Genomic DNA, 21,517 nt, shown 5'->3' on the forward strand with positions numbered 1-21,517 from the left:
GCTGCTTCTCTGACTTTTTTCCATGTCAAGATCCAAGAACCCCCAAAATGATATGTATTTGGCCCGCAGTCCCACGGACCCCCATCTGAAAAGGTTTTGTGACAGGGACAATGTTCCAAACATTTTTGATATTTTTTACTTCTTTTTCTGAAAAAGTATATATACAATCATCAATATATGCAGACTGATTTGTTTGCTGAAGCCATTGATGTTAGACAACACACTCCATATTTGGCCGTAGCTGCATTGAGTCATGGTGACATGACCATGACGTCACATGTATCATTTTCCTAAAATATATTCATTGTACATCAAATCGCAAAGAATGGCTGGAAAATCACTAATGTGATTGTTAGACTGACGTCTTTGAGTTTTAATTTTCATGTTCACAGTCTCTGTGGCTGCACTTAATTTAGCTTCGTCTCTGCTGGGAAAGAACTTGCACCTGTACTTGTGACGAGGGGTTTGAGAAAGGTTAAAAACCAGGAGAATCACTCATGAGAATGGCTGAGAAGGTCCTGGTCACCGGTGGAGGAGGCTACATCGGCAGTCATTGTGTTGTGGAGCTCATTGAAGCAGGCTATTGCCCAGTTGTCATGGATAACTTCAGCAATGCCATACGAGGACATGGGGATGTACCTGAAAGCATTCGCAGGATAGAGAAGTTCCTGGACACCAGCATCGAGTTCCATGAACTAGACATGTTGGACCGACCTGGACTAGAAAAGCTCTTTCAGAAACATGTGTTCAGTGCTGTGATGCACTTTGCTGGTCTGAAGGCTGTCGGGGAGTCGGTAGAGAAGCCACTGCGCTATCATCATGTCAACCTCACCGGCGCCATCAACCTGCTGCAGGTCATGCAGGCCCATGGTGTGCACAATCTGATCTTCAGCAGCTCGGCCGCGGTGTACGGCGAGCCGCAGCACCTACCCATCAGCGAGCAGCATCCGGTGGGCACCTGCGCCAACCCTTACGGCAAGACCAAATACTTCATCGAGGAGATGGTTGTTGACCAGTGCAAGGCTGAAAAGGACTGGAATGCAGTGCTGCTACGCTATTTCAACCCCATTGGAGCTCATGCCTCGGGCCAAATAGGAGATGGACCAAAGGGAATCCCCAACAACCTCATGCCATATGTAGCCCAGGTTGCCAACGGAAGAAGAAAGCACCTCAACATATTTGGGAATGACTACAACACAGTCGACGGAACAGGTGTGAGAGATTATATACATGTTGTAGATCTGGCTAAAGGACACATAGCTGCTCTCAAGAAGCTTAAGGACAACTGCGGCTGCAAAGTGTACAACTTGGGAACAGGGATTGGTTATTCTGTGCTGCAGATGGTCAAAGCTATGGAGAAGGCCTCAGGGAAGGAGATCAACTACCAGATCGTCCCTCGAAGAGAAGGGGATGTCGCAGCCACCTATGCAGACCCTCGCCTGGCTGAGAAGGAACTGGGATGGAAGGCCGACTTTGGCCTGGAGACAATGTGTGAGGACATGTGGCGATGGCAATCCCAAAACCCCAATGGATTTAACAACGCCATCATCTCTTGATGAAAGCTAGGCCAGCTCCATCAAGTTGAATTATGTGTTCATCAAGTTGAATCATGTCTTTCTCCAAGTCACATTTTTGAGGGGCACTAGCCCCTCCTATGTCCAGATTTGTGTAAACACAAACCTTGTGCTAACACAAACATTGTATGTCATTGACAATGAATAGCCAGTTTTGAGTGTTTGTGCAAACACAAACATTGAATGTCATTGACAATGAATGGCCAGTTTTGAGTCTTTAACACAAACATTGATTGAATGCCATTGACAATGAATGGCCAGTTTTGAGTGTTTAACACAAACATTGATTGAATGCCATTGACAATGAATGGCCAGTTTTGAGTGTTTAACACAAACATTGATTGAATGCCATTGACAATGAATGGCCAGTTTTGAGTGTTTAACACAAACATTGATTGAATGCCATTGACAATGAATGGCCAGTTTTGAGTGTTTATAAACATTGTGTAAACACAAACATTGAAGACAAGTGAGGACGCAAATTTTGATTGGCCGGAATGAGATGATGTATGATGATCCATCCATCCATCCATCTTCAACTGCTTATCTGTAGTCGGGACGCGGGGGCAACAGCTCCACCAGAGTGTTCCAGACTTCCCTCTGCAGAGCAACATTAGTGACTTCCTCCTGGGGGATCCCGAAACATTCCAATTAAGGCCAGTGAGTCGATGTGTTTCCTCCAACTGCGCCTTGGTCTTCCCCGGGGTCTCCTCCCAGTGGGACGTGCCTCAAGGACCTCACTAGGGAGACGCCCGAGAGGCATCCGAACCACCTAAGCTGGCTCCTTTCCAGGCGAAGAAACAGCGACTCTACTCCGAGTCTCTCTCGTGTGACTGAACTTCTCACATGTCATTGATGATGTATGATGATAAGAGCGCCCCTCACTTCACACGGGTGTGATTTTTTTCCTTTCATTTTTATTTTATATACAGGTTTAATGTTTGTTTTAAAACACCATTGACAATGAAGGAAAATGTACGTAATTTGTCCCTAACACAAACATTAACAATAAATGTATTGTTTGTGTTGGCACCGTTTGTTTGAGAAAGGAGAGAGGCCGCACAGCTCGTAGTCACGATGCCATCAAAATCTTTATTTTTCCAACGTTTCGGAAACAAGTTGCCTTCTTCAGGGAATGACATACAAGGAGTTACACCAGATATTTATAGAGATTGGGAGAAGGGATCAGGGAGTCAGGGAGTGTCCTCAATCAGGCCAACACCCAAAGTGGGTGTTCCTGAAGAGAAAATCATTTTGGGATGTAGTTTTTTATTTTATCCAAACATGAAATTCCTCTATTGCTTCACTATAGGAAAATAAATCACACCTGTGTGAAGTGAGGGGTGCTCTTATCATCGTACATCATCTAATTCCGGCCAATCACAACTTGCGTCCTTACTTTTCCCTCTTCATATTTGTCTTCAATAACTCGGAAAGCTGGGCATAGGAGGGGCTACCTAAAAAAAGTAGTTTTGATTGATCGTGTAAAAATTGTTAAGCACACAATATGCTGTAAAGATTGCCCATTCCTTAGAGATACTGCACCGTAAGGTTTGCGCTAACTCTGACTGTTTATTGTGTTTTCATCCTGCCAAGTTTATGTATTGTAGTCAGTGGAGAGAAAAGGGAAGTAATCAATCTGGGAAAGGAAAAACAGTGCCATCTGCTGTTTGTTTCAGAATCTGTTCTTGAGAGAATAGTTGTATTTGAATTGAACTGCTTAGTAAAGTGGAATTAAATGTGGGTTGTCTTTTGTTTTTTTATTGATCAGATCCAAAACGTTGGATGTTCATGTAAGGTGGTAAACTCAGTTAACAAGTTGTATTAGCAGTAGCCTACTGACTTTATGACTAAGACTACAGTAGCCTATTACAGCAAAAATCCCCCCATTCTCTATGTATTCATTTGACTCTGTGTCTGCTTTCATTCCCCCGTCGGCCTAGCCAGCAGTTCATTAGTTAAATGTATTCATGCCAATACGGCAATACCACATTGTCTCAGATCCTGTCACGGCTTTGCCTTAAGCAAATACCCTCATCTCTCTCTTAGTGTACATCTTCACATTCTCCAGTATGATACCTGAAACCATGAATAGTTTTCCCTTGCTCTGACTAACCTCTTTGGGTCATTTTAAATGTGCTTTAATATCTGACTTCTTCTTGCCCTTCTGCTGTGCCAGTTCAGGGCTCTTCCCCTCTGCCAAAGCCAGCTGTTTTTTAGGTCCAGTAGTTTGGCGACCTCCCCTGTGAGAACGGCCTTCTCTGCCTTTTGGGCCTTCAGCGCTCGCACTGTGTCCGCCTGTTGGGCCACGGCCTCTGTGAGCTGCTTGGCTCGCTTTGGGTCGCCACTGCACACTGACCGGGGTTGACGCAGCCACTGGCGTGGCCTCAGCGGCGTTCTGTGGCTTTGTCTGCTGTACACCAAACCTCTCCTTCAAAGCCTCAATCTGGTCTGCCTCTAGTTTCTGGAACAAAGGACTGACGGTGCCAATGCGGTGGCCAGCAGCCAGGGTACAGACGAAGCTGCCAGTACCTTTCAGAATGGTGTTGATGCACGCCTGAGGGGCATTGAGCTGATCTCTGATGGTTTGGCTGACCGTCGGCATGTATGGCAGCAACATCACAGACAGCAAGCACGCAATATTCACAGACACACCGGTAACTGTACCTGCACGTTGCCTGTCGGTGTCTCCTCCCTTGATCTTCTTCCACGGCTCGTTGTCCTGGATGTACTGGTTGCCATGGCGAGAGATGTTGAGGATGTGTTTCAAAGCATTGCAAATTTTGACTTTGTCCATGAACTGGATGTACTGGCGCAGCTCCCAGCCCACCTGGGCCAGGATAATCTTGTCCTTGTCCTGCAGGTCCATTACAGGCACACAGCCCTCGAAGAACTTACTGACAAACATCCCTGCTCTGTTGATGAAGTTTCCCAGGTTATTAAGCAGCTCAGAGTTGTTCCTGGTAGCCATGTCATCCCAGCAGAAGTCAGAGTCCTTGCTCTCTGGACGCACAGACAGCAGGTAGAACCGCCACACGTCTGAGGGGATGCCGGTTTCCATCGCCATGTCTCCGAACACGCCCACGCCACGGCTCTTTGAGAACTTGACATGCTCATAGTTCAGATACTCAGTGGCGATGAGGTGGTTAACCAGGGTGTAGTTGTCCTGAGCTCCCAGCAGGGAGCATGGGAACACCACACTGTGAAATGGTACGTTGTCTTTGGCCATGAAGTTGTACAGCTCCACCTGCTGTGGATTCTTCCACCACTTCTCCCATTGGTCTGTGTAGTTGGCGGTGATGGACAGGTAGCCAATAGGGGCATCGAACCACACGTAGAACACCTTCCCTGCACACTCTGCAAAGTCAGGGTGATCAGGCACTGGTGTTCCCCACGTCAGGTCCCTGGTGATGCAGCGCGGCTTCAGTCCGTCCCTCAGCCAGGAGTACGTGATTTGTTTGGCGTTGGATGTCCAGTCTCCTGTACTGGTCGACTTGTCCAGCCACTCCTTCAACTGGTTCTCCAACTTGGGCAGGTCCAGGAACAGGTGCTTGGATGAGCAGATGACGGGAGTCTGCCGACAGACTTTACACTGGGGATCCCCGAGCTCTACGGCGTTGATGAGTCGACCACAATCGTCACACTGATCCCCACGGGCCTCTGGGAAGCTACAGTGAGGACAGACCCCCTCCACAAAGCGGTCAGCCAGGAAGCGCCGGCAGCTCTCACAGCGTAGCTGCTCCACCGTGTCCTCCACCAGGAACTTGTGGTTGTGTAGCCGCCTGAAAATGTCCTGGGCTATTTTTGTCTGTTGCTCTGTGGTGGTTCTGCCAAAGAAATCAAAGTCGATCTGGAACCACTTGTAAATGCTGGAGTGGACGGCGTGGTATTTATCACAGATCTGCTGCAGTGTCAGGTTCTCTTCTCTGGCCTTGTTCTCCGTGGCCGTGCCATACTCATCCGTACCGCACACGAACAGCAGATTCCAGCCTCGCAGACGACCATACCTGGCGAAGACGTCAGAACTCAGGACACAGCCAATGATGTTACCCAGATGGGGGACATTGTTGACATATGGCAAAGCACTAGTCAGCAGGATGTTACGCTTACCCTCCTGAGGCAGGATGGGGTGTTGTCTCTCTGTGCTCACTGAGCAGCTGTCCAGTCTTTGACCCCATGTGACGGCAGCTGATGCCATCTCCTCCTCAGAGAACTGACGTTCTCCCTCACCCTCAGTGGAGCTGCTGCTGTGTGTCTGGGGGTCTCTGCTCTGGCTGCAGTGTGGGGCAGGCTGCCTCTGCATGAAGCCCTTCAGTGCCTCAAGGCCCTTTCCCTGCAGCGCCTTCTGAGCTGCAGTCTGACAGGCCTGCAGAATGGCCACACGGTCAAACCATGCCCGCAGTGCCTTGTGTTCGCCTGTTAGGGTGGAATCAGACATAACAGGGTGCAGTGATGCCCACAGAACGATATCGGCCACCGAAACTGCTTCAGCAGTTAGGTATGGTGTGGTGGTCTTCCTCAGACTTTGATCCAGGTAGCTGAGGGGTCCCTGGAGGCACCTGGATGCCTCTGCTTGTTTCCCCTGCAGCACAGCCATGTGGAGGGCCTCCATAAGCGCCAGCTGAAGCTCTGTGGCTTCCCATTCAAGCCATTGAAGGCACTGGTCACTGGATAGCTGTCCACTCACTTCAAACATGTACTTGCAGATTGCGTTTGCACTGAAAAGGTGCAGTCCACTGGGCAGAAGCATGGCTGGCAGGGCTGGACGGCTGAGGAATGGCACCACTCGCTCTTCAGGGTTGACATGCTGAACCTCACATGTAACTCCTGTCAGTTGGAGCGTCGCTAACGGCTTCAGGCAATGTGGATTGCCCTCACTAACAAACAGCTTCAGTTTCATCTGTTCCACTATATTGAACCGGTGTATGAGAATAATGGCTGGCTTATGTCTGTGCGTGCAGTATATATCTATCTATGGTCCCATGGTCCATATATGCTGACCTGTTCTGAATAAACTCAATAAAGGGACACAGAGGGACACATATAGAAATCTCCATATATGGGCATAAAAGGAACACAGATAGATGGGTGGAACGTGTTCGTGAACTCCATATATATTGTGGCGTCTCCTCACTCTCCGAAGACAACCACCGGCATACACAGTCACACGTTGCCATGGCAACCAGTAGTGCGTCACTCAGACCGGCACGCCGAGTACAGAGAGCCGCTCTAGGCATCGTAGCAGAACACGCCTATCTGCCCAACCTCCTACTCGGCCAGTTGACACTAATGCAGCCGCCTACTCGTCAGGTAACTACACGCACCTGCGCGTCTGAACAACTATATAAACGCCTGCCGGCTCGCGGGTCAGAACAGGTTGATTCACCACGCAGGGCGGCTAGACAGACAGCACGCTCGTAGCGAAAGCCTTGGGTGGTAAGTGAACAGAGCTATTCCTCCCCGCCACCATCCACCACACATGTCTGTATGGCTATCCGCATCCTCACTGTCTCTGTCCGTTCACAGGCTTCAGCAGCAGTAATAGCAGCAACGCGAGCAGCAGCGACAGCAGCGAAGGCAGCGGGCCAGACGCCGAGGCAAAGGGGGAGAGTGACTAGAGGACCCCTCGTTCCTCATTCCAATTTGTCTCAGAATCATCACAATATATTGAAATTGTATTTCCTTTAAAGGATAGCACCTTGAGATGTATCATCTCGTTTTAGAGGGGGTATATAGGCATAACAGGGACACGTACATAATAACTGGGTGGGACATGCATTCCCGGTTGTCCAGAACCAGCACAAAAGCCTCTGCCCCAGGTCTGGATCTGATCACCCCTATATGTCCAGATATGGATCTGGCCTGTTCTGATATCACAACACGGATACCTCTCTATAGTGCTTTAAAATGGACAAAACTGACCAGCACCACAACAAGCTATTATTGTTCATGGGTGTTGGCCCCTCCCGTGCCTGGCTTTATGTGTACCTCTGTGATGTCATGTTGCAGCCAAGTCTATAGATTTTTTGGTTTGTCTTATTCATGCCCCCATCATGTGACAGCCAAGTCTATGGACTTTTTACTATGACAGTGGGTGCCCCCCAAAGGCACCCCTCAATTCACACAAGTGTGATATTTGATAGGCGCTAGCCCCTCAAAAACACATGGCTTTGTGTGTGCCCCCATGACGTCATGTGGCAGTCAATGGTCTTTTTATGTTTGTTATTCATGCCCCACCATGACGTCATGTGTCAGCCAAGTCTATGGACTTTCTGCCAAAGGCACCCCTCACTTCACACAAGTGTGATTTCTTTCATTACATATACAGCAGGAATTAATATGTAATTCCAAAGGCCTCTCATAGCAGCCAGTCTATAAGACATTACAGAGAAATATCAAACACACTGTATAATCCTCCAAGTACTGCAGCCTCTGAAGCAACTCCATATGGCTTCTCCAGTTACTTCACATCATAGTATCATACTCCTGTTCTCTGATCCTGGCATGATGTTCCTAGGGTGTTCTTCTACATATTGAGGAGTTCCTGTGGACGCAATCTCACACAGAAAAGGACACTCATGGACATTATTTGTTGAAATAAGTTTCTCAAAATATTTAGGGCATGGGTTTAAAGTACCCTTTCAAATAGGAAACATATATAAAGGAGTAGAATAAATTAAAAACATAGAAAGCCATCAACAGATCAGGGGGAGGGAGAGGGAAATAAGTCCAGGCCATAATAGGCTGCTGGACGTGGAGCTCTACCCATCATCACAGAAAGGGTCTTAGATCAAATTCCATGTTGAGGCCATTGGGGGTTAAAGTATTCAAGTAGTGAATCCAAAATGCTTCTCTTTTTAATAGAGCATTGTCAAAGTCTCCTCCTCTTCTGGGGACAGGCAACTTCTCTATGCCTAGATAACGGAGAGAGGAGATAGAGTGACCAGCTTCAAGAAAATGTGCTGCAACAGGGTATAACATGTTTTTGCATCTAATGGAACTGCGGTGTTCCGCTATACGTGTCTTGAGAGCACGAATGGTCTTACCTATATAATATTTACCGCAGGGGCAATAAATGAAGTAAATTACACCTTTGGTGTTACATGAAATTATGCCCTTAATAGGCACCGTTTGTTTAACATCACCATTATATCACCTAATCAACATGAGTTAGACTTTAATACATTAGCGCCCCTCACTTCACACGGGTGTGATTTTTCATTTTCACATGGAACCTCAGGACAAACTGAATACTGGCAGTTGCGTACAGTGTATCCGTAATGTGCAGCCTGGACAATACATGTTTATGTATTCTGCTTGTGGTGTCTTAAGAGTGTCCATACTATAGCCGGGGAGCCACAGGCCCAAAATTGGACAGGACCTGTCATGCCGTACTTTTTATTTGTGTTTTTTGACGTCTAGTATTGCTCAGTTTTGCATACTACATAATCCAATGTAAACCTATACTCTAAGGTGTAAACATGGTTTATGTTTACATTCTAGTTCACTTCTAGTGATTTTTACAAGTTGACTAGTTGACTAGTTTACTAGTCGACTAGTTGTTTAACTAGGCCTACCTATTATGTAAAAAAATAAATAATAATAGAAAAAACTGTGTACATTGGTGACTATAACTATAATCTATCTTATCTCGAGGCTTACAAAAACGGGTAAAAAAAAACAACTTACCCACAAGGTCGACTAGTGGATTTACTAGTCGACTAGTTGAATAGTCGACTAGTTGCTTAAAGCCCTATTAGTGTACAGTAGCTAACACAGCTTTTTTGCTACAGTACCATTGTGTTTGTGTTTGTGTGTGTTTGTGTGTGTGTGCGTGCGTGCGTGCGTGCGTGCGTGCGTGCGTACTGTATGTCTACGTGTGTTTGCAGGTCACACTGCACGTGCCACACGGGCGAGACGTAGAGGTCAGACTCCCGCTGGTCATCCTCCAGCGTCATCCAAGCCCACCTGAACACAAACAAAAGAGATTTAAATGGTTGAAATAAAATGTTTAGCTGCTGCAATCTTTGTGGTCTGTGTTTACGAGAATACTGTATAATCGATTCACAACATGTGGCCAACAACATAAAATAATACCGTAGATGTCCGAACGATAACAATGCGTGGTAATTTTTCTTAAATCTTTACAGTGTCTGCTTTAACCCATTAAAACCGGGAAAGCATCCGTGTAATTTTAGATAACCTCATTATGTCCACTGATTGCACACTGTAGGTTGGTGAACCAATAGGAGCCCACGTCCGTTTCCAGGATCCGCCCCTCTATGCCAAGAAAAGCTTGGGTACTTTCAAGCTAGTGTCCAAGGGTCATGCTCCCCCACCGTCTCTTGGGGGTTTAGGGCATAGAGTATATAAAAGGATAGAGACTGAACTGGCGCGAAGCTCCGCCCCCCCAGCTATTCATGTCAGTGGAAGTTGCTCAGTGGCGTTTTGAAGCACCCGGAAGACTGCCGGAAGTACCGTCTCAGAACGTCTACTTCCGCATTTGACCACCAAATTTTGGTGGTCAAATGCGGAAGTGCAACCGAGCGCTCAATGTTAAAGCCCAGCTGCACGGGGTTTCCCGGTCATGAATCCACGGGTCCGCCTGTAGTCCCTCCTCCTACCACTAGGGCCCAGAGCTTCAACGTTGAATAGCCTCACTGGCCCCTTGGTTTAGGGTGGCAGGTGAGCTGTTAGCAGCGGGTGTTTTGGGCTCTGGAGCCACACATTCACAGTCATATGAGCCGGGCGGTGCTTAGACGCCCGCACGGCATGGGTCCGTAAGGCAATCAAGCGTTCCCCTTCCCCAGTACAGCTACAGAGATGCAGAAACAGCTGCGAATGATATAAAGTGATTGAAGGTGTGGGTTATCTGTGAAATTTACAATGGTCACGTGACGGTAACCAGCCAATCAGGATCAAGTATTGGGACTAACCGTTTTAGAAAATGTTTTTTAGAATGGGCTTCAGGTCTATAGATGATTATGGAGAGATAGATAAGAGATAAGACAGAGATAACAACTGTATGGTCGCTCGGCTCATTCAATTGACTAAATTGCTCGGAGAAAACAACAGTTCATACAGCATGGGCAATATCTGACATGCTACTGTGTGTTCTGTCTGTGTCCTGCACTATGCCGATGCCCTATCTGACATGTTAGGCCTACTGTGTGTTCTGTCTGTGTCCTGCACTATGCAGATGCCCTATCTAACATGTTACTGTGTGTTCTGTCTTTGTTCTGCACTATGCCGATGCCCTATCTGACATACTGTGTGTTCTGTCTGTGTCCTGCACTATGCCGATGCCCTATCTGACATGTTACTGTGTGTTCTGTCTGTGTCCTGCACTATGCCGATGCCCTATCTGACATGCTACTGTGTGTTCTGTCTTTGTCCTGCATTATGCGGATGTATTGATTTGCGCTAAGTTGGGATCGAACCCCAGTATCCCACTCGGCAAAGCGACGCACAATTCAGCGCAGTTCATTGACAAGCCTGACATTCTGGCCTTAATGCTCCTGTACCTCTTCCCAGAGGGTAGGATGGCAAACAGGCCACGGGAGGGGTGATGGAGGTCCCTTATGATGCTGGTGGCTGTTTGGGCACTGTGTAGAGCTCCAACAAGGAGGGAACAGACAATTTACAATTAAGACATTTAGCAAATGCTCTTAGTCCAGAGTGACTTACAGTAAGCAAGAACAGAAAACTACAAAAATACATTAAAAAAATTGTCATAATGAATTATACGTAAGCTAAGAACAGTGGAATATCTATATAATGAAACTAGTGTATACACTATGCTATACAGTAAATACTGTTGTGTTTATTTATGCTAGTTGTTTTCCTTCTGGTCCCAGTCAGAGATCATCAAACAAAGACTAGTCACAGTCAGAGGCGTGAAAGACACATATTATGAAAACAAAGGAAATGCAACCCCCGCTATGCATGATGGGATAGGTGTCTGTAGTACTCTCTCTGAATGAGAGAGTTTTAACTTGACTTCAGTTCTATAAGCTGTATTCACTCTAATTCATGGGTTTTCAACAGGTGGTCCGTGGACCACTGGTGGTCCGTGGAGGTATTGCATGTGGTCCCTGACCATGCATTTAGTAATGTAGGATTTGTTGATTTGTTTTAAATGTTCTTTCCACTAGTTGAGAAACCGTGAACTGAATGACCTATAGTGACCTTTGATGAGTCCATGTAGTCTGCCAAGTTGGAGTTCAAGAAATTCAACAGAAAAAGGGAGTTAGAATCTCAAGAAGGGGGAAGTGCCAATCCCCAGTGATTGTCTGGTTGAGTCATTATTATTAGGACATTTTACCAGTAGTAGTCAACGGTTGAGAAACAGTGGGATGTATACACATGGGATGCATAGCAAGTGTTAACTTACAAAAGCACTAATCTTAGCCCACCCCCACCCAACACAATAGTGGTCCCCAGGTTGATTCTAAGTCAGGTCCCTGGTTCACAATCGGTAATTCTAATAAAAGTATAGTCACATTTTGCCTTTCAATAATTGAAAGACCACACAACAGACTACACTAGAGTGACATACATTAGGATATTTGCTATTGTGATATGGCATAAGTGTTATATAAAAATATAAAGATCGGATCGGGAAAGATCAGTATCGGTATGTCTCAAAATTCGGATCGGGAGCAAAAAAACGTGATCGGGACATCCCTAATATCTCCATTACGCAGTGGTGGGCCGTCAGGGCCAGCAAGGCCTTCTCTGCTGGCCCACTTGCCTGATGCAGAAATTAAAATTTATATTTTATAATAAGTTTTTCTTTTTAACAAATATTATATCTATAATATTATATATAATATTATATTTATTTCGCTGCCACTGCACTGTTTCTCACTCAGACAGGCTGGATGCTCTGCTTCCATTCTGTGCAGGTACAACAGCCCTTGTTTTTTTTTAACCAATGAGATTATTTCATTGTGTTGTCTCCGGGTAAAATTCTCTACCGGGAGGCCTGCAGAAACTCCAGTGAATCCCCTTTCTGTTGAAATGAATGGGAGCAATATAGAGATTGACAGGTTCCTTAGCCAATCAGATTTAGAGTTTGCCCTGCTGGGCGTTTTCTTTCATGTACCAGCGCCAGCTAGCTGGCCTTTGGTGACGTTAACGTCTTGCTTGGATCCCATCACTGGGGGGAAATATTGTCAAATGAGAAAAGAGAACTGGGTGTTTCAAACTTTCTGTGCAAGTTCCCATATGTGGGTTGATTGAGGAGCTAAATAGATTTAACTCACAAACAAACGCGGAAAACGGCTGAAGGAGGAGAATAAACAGATTTAGTGGTGGATTTACAGCATTTTTCGAGAATGAAGGACTTCAAGAAAAGCTTGCAGGGTCGACCATTGGTATGATGCAGGCAGCCATGGTAAGGATCTTTATATAATATTTATATACATGCGATCGCGATGCGACGCAGCTTATTGATGATTGATCGTTTTATAGGCTATGGTTGTGGACTTCAGGACTTGTGGTTGTCCGTGCTGACAGTGTGTGTGTGGCCGAGTCTCATTTGGCTGTGCGCTGCGGAGCCACTGGAGTGTGTGTGTGTGTGTGTGTGTGTGTGTGTGTGTGTGTGTGTGTGTGTGTGTGTGTGTGTGTGTGTGTGTGTGTGTGCGCGCGCGCGCGCGCGCTGCGTGTGTTTAGTCCCCGCCGGTGCAGCATAGCTGGGATATTACAGAGCCTGATGGTTCAGTTCCACCAATTTTTGCGTGGTTTAATGTTGTATAAGAACATATGACAGGTTGTTGGGGGGGGGGGGGGGGGGTTGAAGGCCTAGTTCATTTCGGCACGGCCCGCCACTGTCATTACGTCACACTCAAAATCACGAGCATACGCATAAAAAAGCCAGCACGACCACAATACTTGCTCGCTTCCCTTTAAGGGACAGGCACAGTTTCTTCCCCTTTAATGACACAGTGTGTCATTAAAGGGGAAGAGTGTGTGTGGAGAAAAACATCTTTGTGAAGTGTTTGGTCAGACTTGGGAGCACAACCTGCTCGGTTTGTTTTTTGTTTGTGCCGAGACCGAGTGTTTTGGTGAGTTAAAAAACAATTCATGGATTCATTGCACAAATTGTTTGTGTATGGTCACACTTTTACATGAAAACATTGTTATTATTTCATTGATTTGTTCATGGTAAAGAATGAGTGCAATTAAGGCAGCTGAGCTGGGCAGCCAGCTGGCAGTAATAATCAGCATCAATTTGGGCCTAGTTGGGCCACTAAATTCACTCACTGCCAGAGCGATAGGACTAGGAGTATCAGAGCTTGATTTATTATTCTTTCTATTTTATTTCTGAGTCAAGGCACAACACAATAACTGAGTCAAGTGCTAATTGAATTGAAGAAAGACACAAACTGAGAAAGAGACCCTAAAGGTGTCACACATTTTATTTTTGGATTTTGATACAATTGAACTGAATATGAATTACAGTGTCACATACATTTATTTTTTGTTTGTTTTGTACTGAACAAGGACTGAATTAAAGTGACACGTACACTACATTTTTGATACAGAGAAACATTTTGGATTGAACTCCAACCTGATTCAAGTATAACACATTGTTGTATTTTATTTTATTTTCATGATTCAAGTTCTGATTTAAGGTTGTTGATCCAATTTTGATATTTTTTGGAAAATATATACCTACCTCTACTTGTGATATTGAATCCAAGTTTGGTTTGACCTGTGGAGAAAAGGGAAAGAGTTAACTCAAGATATTAGAACACAAATAGAGACACAATAGGAACAACTAGTCTACTAAAAATTAGTTTTAGAAGTCTATTTCTAAATTAAGTTAGAAAGGAAAGAAAAGGGGAAAGTGGCCCAGGCGGTGGCGTAACCGTCTGGGCACCCGACTGGTAATCCAGTCGCAGTGTGCCGCGGGTTCGACTCCCGAGCCCGACACGGCCTTTACTGCATGTCTTCCCCCATCTCTCTCCCGTTTCCTGTCAGCCTACTGTCTGTCCCTTCAAAAAAACAATAAAAGGCGTAAGCCGCAAAAAAAATATCTTTAAAAAAAAAGAAAAGGGGAAAGTGGAATTACTTACCTTAGGATACCTGCATGATTTATTTTGTTTTGTTTATATTGGGTCAAAGGTCAATGTTATTGTATGTTGTGTGTTGTTTGTCTTTGTCTGAACTATAAGTAAAGTTTTGCATTTGCATTTAAAGTAAGATGTCTCTGGTCTAATACATTATTGTTACCCACTCGTTAGAACCTAGAACTAGTCCAGTGGTTAACCTCGGCGATACGGGTGCTACATATGACATGGTTTATATATTTGATTTGTTATTGTGCCAAGATAATATTTGATAAGAATGAAACATTAACTTGATCACTGTCCGTGTAGTGAAAGCTTAGGCTAAATGGAGAAGTTGACAGATAAAAAGGGAACATGATACATGAGAGACTGAGAATCTATGTAGAGTTACAGATCAAATAAAAGGTTACATGTGTACGGTAACTGTTTTACTTTTGTATCCTCTTTAGATCATCAATGCTGAACAGTGTTGTCACCAACCAGTGTCCACAGCAGAATTAAGTATCTAACAGTTGACCCTGACGAAGACAGCCATGATGCTACAGATAGGAAGCTGCCATTGTTTCTTTGTCTTATTTCTGTTGTTCACGCTTCATATTAGTCCCATACTGGCTTACTTCATGAAGAACTGCACCATTCTTTACTCTGACAATGTCACTGCTGGTGTTTCAGTAGATTGTGAACGACGCCATCTCCATAGTGTACCAGCAGACATTCCCAGAGACGTTATATCACTAAAAGTAATGGGGAATAAGATCAAAAAGATAAACTGGAAAGAATTTTACAATCTGTCAATTCTCACAGATTTGGATCTGAGTTTTAATTCAATAACTCATGTTGATAACGGGGCTTTTATCCCTTTGGTGCAACTTGAAGTGCTCTATATGGACAATAACAACCTAACAACACTGACAGACAATATGTTTCAGGGACTGTCTAACCTCTTGATACTACGCTTGGCTTTTAACAATATCCAATTCTTCAACCCTGCTGCCTTTCACTCACTCACCAACTTACAGGAACTAAGTCTGAAGTCCAATCAAATGACAGATATTATCCATGTCTTACAGCTATCAAGCTTGCAGGTGCTGAACATCACAACTGATGAGTTACAGTCTTTTCAGTCAAAAGATCTGCCATCAAACATGTCCTCTGAGCTCAGGGAGTTGAGAGTTAGTTCAGGTTCGATAAAAACGTTCAGCATCACAGCAGCTGTATTTCCACATCTTAAGAAAATTGACCTGTCATCATGTTGTAATGATACCGAATGGGAGTGGGACATACCAGACAAGTATTTCCTAAGGAATATAACCACAGTGCATTTGACTGCTTCTAATATGTCTTTTATCACCATCAGAAAGGCTCTACAGAGCCTTGATGCACTGGAGTACCTACAGCTGGTATTGGTGGATGGGGGGATAGACAGAGATCTCTTAAAAATTGTCTGCAAAAAACGCACAATGAGAACACTCATCCTGCAGGGTACATTCAAAGCCAAGATACGTAAAATACTGTCACCTTGTACTCAACTTACCAACTTGGATCTATCACATAATAACCTGACTATATTGTCTAAGAATTCAATTACTAAAATGAATCAACTGAGTCACTTGAACCTCGCCTACAACGACCTTTCCACAGTACCGCACGATGTTAAGAAACTCTCCATGCTTCAAATCCTGAATTTACGTAATAATAATATTCATGATTTAAACTGCTCAGACTTCTTAAATTTAACCAGACTCACACACCTTCATCTAGATTACAATCTCATCACTAAAATAGAACCGTGTGTTTTTAAACATCTGAATGAGTTAAAGGTTCTAACTCTGATTCACAATTTTATTAGGAAGTTACACCACAACACATTCAAGATTGCACTACACAAACTAGAATTATTGGATTTAAATGAGAATATCTTCTACGAACTCAGCAAACGGGCATTTTTTGGTCTGAAATCACTCAAGAACTTAGGCATGGTATTCTGTATCCGGAATCCATGGGAAAACAGTTATTTGGAAGGACTAGATGAACTTGAAATTCTTAGTCTACATTTTAATAAAATATTCTTCAAAATGACATCTCCACCTCCCCATGAGTTACAATGGCAAAACAAAAGCACCATACTGAGGAAACTGAAGAGCTTAACAATACATTTTGGTTCACAAAACCATGCATGGGACATGCCCTCAGATATGAAACAATTGGACAATTTGAATATTTATGGTTTACTACTAGACCCAAATAACTCATTTAAATATGTACCACAGCTGAAGACTCTTTCTTTAATAAACTGTAATCTGACGGCCCTGGATTTCCTGACACAAGCCAATCTGACTCAACTCTTCTGGCTGGACCTGAGCCACAATGAGTTGACGGTGATCAATGTCTCTGTGTTCAGTTTTCTCACTGCTCTCAAGTATATTAACATGAATGGCAACCCTTTAGCTTGTGATTGTTCTAATGCTGACTTTCAGCAGTGGATGCAGAACAACAACCAAACACAGGTAGTTGACGCTCACCGCTACACTTGTGGCTTTCCTCTTGCTAAAAAGGGAACTAGGTTTCTGGACTTTGACTATCATTCCTGTTGGGTGGACGCTAGCTTCATCTACTTCCTTTCCTCCTCTTGTGTGATTGTGCTAACTCTGCTCACATCCTTCACCTACCACTTCCTGAGTCTGCATCTTCTCTATGCCTACTACCTCTTCCTGGCCTTCCTTTATGATGCCAAGGAAAGAAAGAGGGGGTCTCCTCAGCGCTACGATGCCTTCATCTCCTACAACGTTCACGATGAGCTCTGGGTTTGCAGAGAAATGCTTCCAGTGCTGGAGGGAGAGCAGGGTTGGAGACTCTGTCTGCACCACCGAGACTTCCTACCAGGTACCACCGTACCAACCTCTCTGTATCTAAGTAATACTGTATTTATGTAAATAATCTATAGGAACCTCTGATCCTGATTGGCGAATTCTGAACATTGCCCGGACCACAATAACCTACCTAAACTGGTGGAGACTTGTGCTCTGAGGAGCACTAGTTTTTCTAGTTGCAGCATGTAATACTACTAGAATTTCGCCGCCCTTCGGGTGGCTCATCCTAGTTCCGTTGCAGCGCAATGGGAAGAAGGAAATTGCGAGATTTGACAGACTCCACTGCATGTTTCAGCTGTGTTTTTAAACCCAGTAGTGTGCCCTTCACATGTAGTAACGGATGGGTATTATTATTATTTGTTGTATTTTATTTTCACATCAAAGCAAATTAAATTAAATTAAAATAAGCACACATGAAACTGCTTTTTACTGTTTGTTTACTTACAATAGGTTACTGTTTTTGGAAACCAAAAGATGTTGAGAATGGAGCAGAACATACTGTAGTATATTTTTGTGGGGACCTTGACTGCATTATAGTAGGCCTACAATGTTTTGGATTGCAGTGACCCCACATTGTTTCTTCGGGAACAATATTTGTAGTTACAATGAGGGCTACATGAGCCGAAGGGAGAGAAACACGTCACCTCTCTCCAGTCCGTGCGTATGGTGCTGGTGGTGGCTGAATAACAACGGATCGCATCGCTGACTGACATAAACACACAGTTACAATTCAGAGGCACTTCAATAAGAAAACTCAACTAATAACGCTTGTGTGTGTGAATCTGCCCGATGCTGATAGTATGTAATGTTTAGATTGTTTTCCTCTTGGACATGCGTTTGTGGGCACAGTGGCAGGGGGTGAAAAGCTGATTTGTCCCATGGTGTGCACTGCGCAACTGTGCAGTGTAAAACATAATAATGTGGTGTTGTGGAGCTTGTTGACCTCCTCCTCCTCCTTTCCCCAAATTGCCAATCCCAATAAATCCAAAAGTAGCCTAGTGTGAATACTTCCACAGCCTAATGACTAAAGGATAAACTATCAGTGTTCTCCTAAATCTGTCAGTCTTTGTCAACTCAGCACGTGTTGACAACGCATTGTAAACAGAAGCCGTGTGTGTCACACCAAAAGTGGTGACCTATAGAATCCTGTACATAGAAGCATCACGCAATCGTCACCCCTACACAGCTGTCATTAATTAATGGTCTTGAGTTGATTGCCTATGCGTTCAAGTTATACGTGTGTGCTCTCTCTGTCTCTGTCTCTCGCTCTCTTCTCTCTCCTCCCTCTCTGGGGTGTGTGTGTGGGGGGGGGGATTAGTTGCGCTGCCTTCGACAGTGCTATACTTCTCCAGCAGCGGTGCAGAACCGAGAGAGTGACACATTGTTTTGGATGTAAACTGCGCAACTTTTAGCTTTAAAGATCGGATTCTGTAGTCGCACCGGTGCTACAAAGTGAATTGTACAACTCGCACGGTGATATTTTAAGTCGCAAATGCGAGTACCTAGTCGCACTGTCGAGCCCTGTGTAGTGTAGTGCCATTTGCGCTGCATCGCGAGGCGATCCAAATTCCCCCACCGCGCACGCACGCACGCACACACACACACACACTGTACGTAGCTGTTTGTTGTTGCAGCGCGTTGTTGCAGCGCGCGTGTGCGTGTAGTGTTGGTGTTGTTGTTGTTATCCATATATGCGCCTCGGTTCGTGCCGCTTGTACCACGCCAGGTGTCGACGTGGTCGTGTTTGCATTATTTTAACTGTCCAAGTTAGAATCGGTGTGTAGTTCTTCGTCTTCTACTTGTGGTATGTGTGTGTGGGTCACGTGGTGGGCTTTGAGCAAATGGGAGAGGGGATGTAGTGTTGCCAGGTCCGCGTATTGTAAGCGAGTGGTAGTGTGTGTAAGTAGCGTGTTGAATGGCATTTTTTCTGTGCTTGTTTTCATAGACGTGGCAACAAATTAGGCGGGGGTGTCGGTGCTTGTGGCGTGTTTGTGTTTATTATTGATATTGATATTGTTTGCGAGTCTGGACGGGAGCCGGCTTTAGTGGCAGTGCAATGACAATTTTTACGCGGGTGGTGTTGAGTGTGGGCGTGCGGCGCGACATGAGGAGATAGCCGTGGATCGACGCGGAGGGTAAGTCTGTGACGTCTTAGTGTGTTGTTGCAGTGTGTGTTGGTCCTGCTTTGGCTTCGGCACCCAGCGTGTCAGTGACGTAGTAGCTGGTGACTTTGGGTATTGGGTTGCGTACATGTTTTCAATTGTATAATAGATAGGCAGGGTATGTGTATATCTATCTAGAAGTGAAATAGCTTTGAATGTGGTTTGACTAATGTTGGTATGTTATATTTCCAGGTGCCCCCATCATAGAGAACATTACAGATGCCATCTATGGCAGCAGAAAGATCATCTGTGTGATCAGCCATCATTACCTGGAGAGTGAATGGTGCTCTAGGGAGTTCCAGATGGCCAGGTGGGGGTGCCCTTTCTCTGCTGTGGAACTGCAAATCCATGAAAAATCACACCTGTGTCAACTGAAATGAAATGAAATCTATATTTACCCAGGGTATCTGGGCTAAGCTCAAGAACTTGTTTCCAGCCAGGCCCTGCTCATAGAACACATTTCATCGTAGTGGTTGATGCCTTGTTCAAGGGCATTTCAGCGGTGGTAATTTTAACGTGTCGGACGGCTGGTTCGAACTGGGAACCTTCCGGTATCTAGACCGCGCCGCTATCCGTTCGGCCACCGCTGCCACAACTGAGCAGTGCAGTGTAGGCTTTCCCTACTTAACACCCCCCCCCCACACACACACACACACACACACACACACACACCCTTTTTGTTTGTCCTTTTTGATTTATTTTTCTAGTTTTAACCTTTTAACCTTTTAACTAGTTCTCTATTAAAATTGTTTTTTACTTATTTCTGTAATTTCAGATCCTCTTATTAAGAGGATCTGAAAGGCTGCAGCCTTTCAGATCCTGGTTTACTGTGATATTAGAACAGCTGTAAGAGAGCCTGAAGCACTCTGCTCAGTGACAGGCCTCAATTCTCATTTCCACGTTAAACCACAGCCTCTTGTGGCTATTGCTTTAATGAACTCGGATGTAGAACAATGTAAAGAAGAACAAAAGATAAGGGTGCTGTAATCAAATACACACTGTGGTGGATCACAGTTGTATCAGAGCTGGAGGAGGGTAGAGGCTCCATCACAATGAATGGAATGAATTTGAATTAATAATATGCATTTTAATTATTATTAATAATAATAATAACTAGAACTGCACTCTGTCGAGTGCCTACTTACTTGTTGCACACAAGTAGGCCATAAATGGCCTACTAGTGCGCAAGCAGAGCGCGCACTAGTGTTGAAAAATGATGATGGTAATTACTTATAAGCTTGTTTGACGTCACACTGGATCATCGTTACGTCACGTCAACTATACCCTGGCACTGGTACATATATTTAACACGTCATTATGCTCATGTGTCCATATATGTGTACATGTATATATGTATGTATATTTACTTTTCTGAGTGGTTGGTGGTATAATGTAATCGGCTGGGTCAATTGACACTGAAACGTATCATCATCGTCAACCAATTATACCCTGGCATTGGTACATAATCTAAATCACGATTCACAGAAAACATACCTGCACGGTCAGCTTCCGTATGTCCGTATGACATCATATCACGTGCATTCTAAGGGACATTTGTACATATCTTCATCACGTCATGGGACATATGCTTCGTAGCATGACAAAAACACACCTAACATCACACCTGGCCGAAAACATGACTTGCACGCTCTGCTTGCGCAAGTAATAATAACTAGAACTGCACTCTGTCGAGTGCCTACTTGCTTGTTGCACACTAGTAGGCCATAAATGGCCTACTAGTGCGCAAGCAGAGCGTGCAAGTGCTGTAGACCGCTATAAACTTTCTAAAAAAAGTAGTATTTTTAAGTATGGTAAAATCATCGTTACGTCACCGT

The 21,517-nt window shown here is 44.7% G+C and overlaps 2 protein-coding genes and 1 pseudogene across 3 annotated transcripts in view; 2 read left to right on the forward strand and 1 right to left on the reverse strand.

Annotated features, from left to right (window-relative positions):
• Positions 1–20,470, forward strand: part of LOC306933648 (uncharacterized protein) — a gene marked incomplete at its 3' end in the record, with an annotated part of 46,933 nt that extends 26,463 nt beyond the window's left edge. Inside the window, exons 12-15 of the mRNA XM_079515963.1 lie at positions 9,464–9,570; positions 17,052–17,533; positions 19,875–19,992; positions 20,458–20,470. Of these exons, the coding sequence (XP_079372089.1) occupies positions 9,464–9,570; positions 17,052–17,533; positions 19,875–19,992; positions 20,458–20,470 (720 nt within the window). The remainder of the gene's footprint in view (positions 1–9,463; positions 9,571–17,051; positions 17,534–19,874; positions 19,993–20,457) is intronic.
• On the forward strand, positions 504–1,556 carry LOC306933367 (UDP-glucose 4-epimerase-like; the record flags this gene model as incomplete). Its single annotated transcript, XM_079515570.1, has 1 exon — positions 504–1,556. The coding sequence occupies one exon, from the start codon at positions 504–506 to the stop codon at positions 1,554–1,556; it is 1,053 nt and encodes a 350-aa protein (XP_079371696.1).
• LOC306933649 (methionine--tRNA ligase, cytoplasmic-like) lies at positions 3,700–6,487 on the reverse strand (annotated as a pseudogene). The gene has a single exon. The product of its transcript is annotated as a methionine--tRNA ligase, cytoplasmic-like (transcript).
• Positions 20,471–21,517: the final 1,047 nt, after the last annotated feature.

Source organism: Electrona antarctica (genome assembly GCF_951216825.1).
Source record: "Electrona antarctica genome assembly, chromosome: 12".
Lineage (NCBI taxonomy): Eukaryota > Metazoa > Chordata > Actinopteri > Myctophiformes > Myctophidae > Electrona > Electrona antarctica.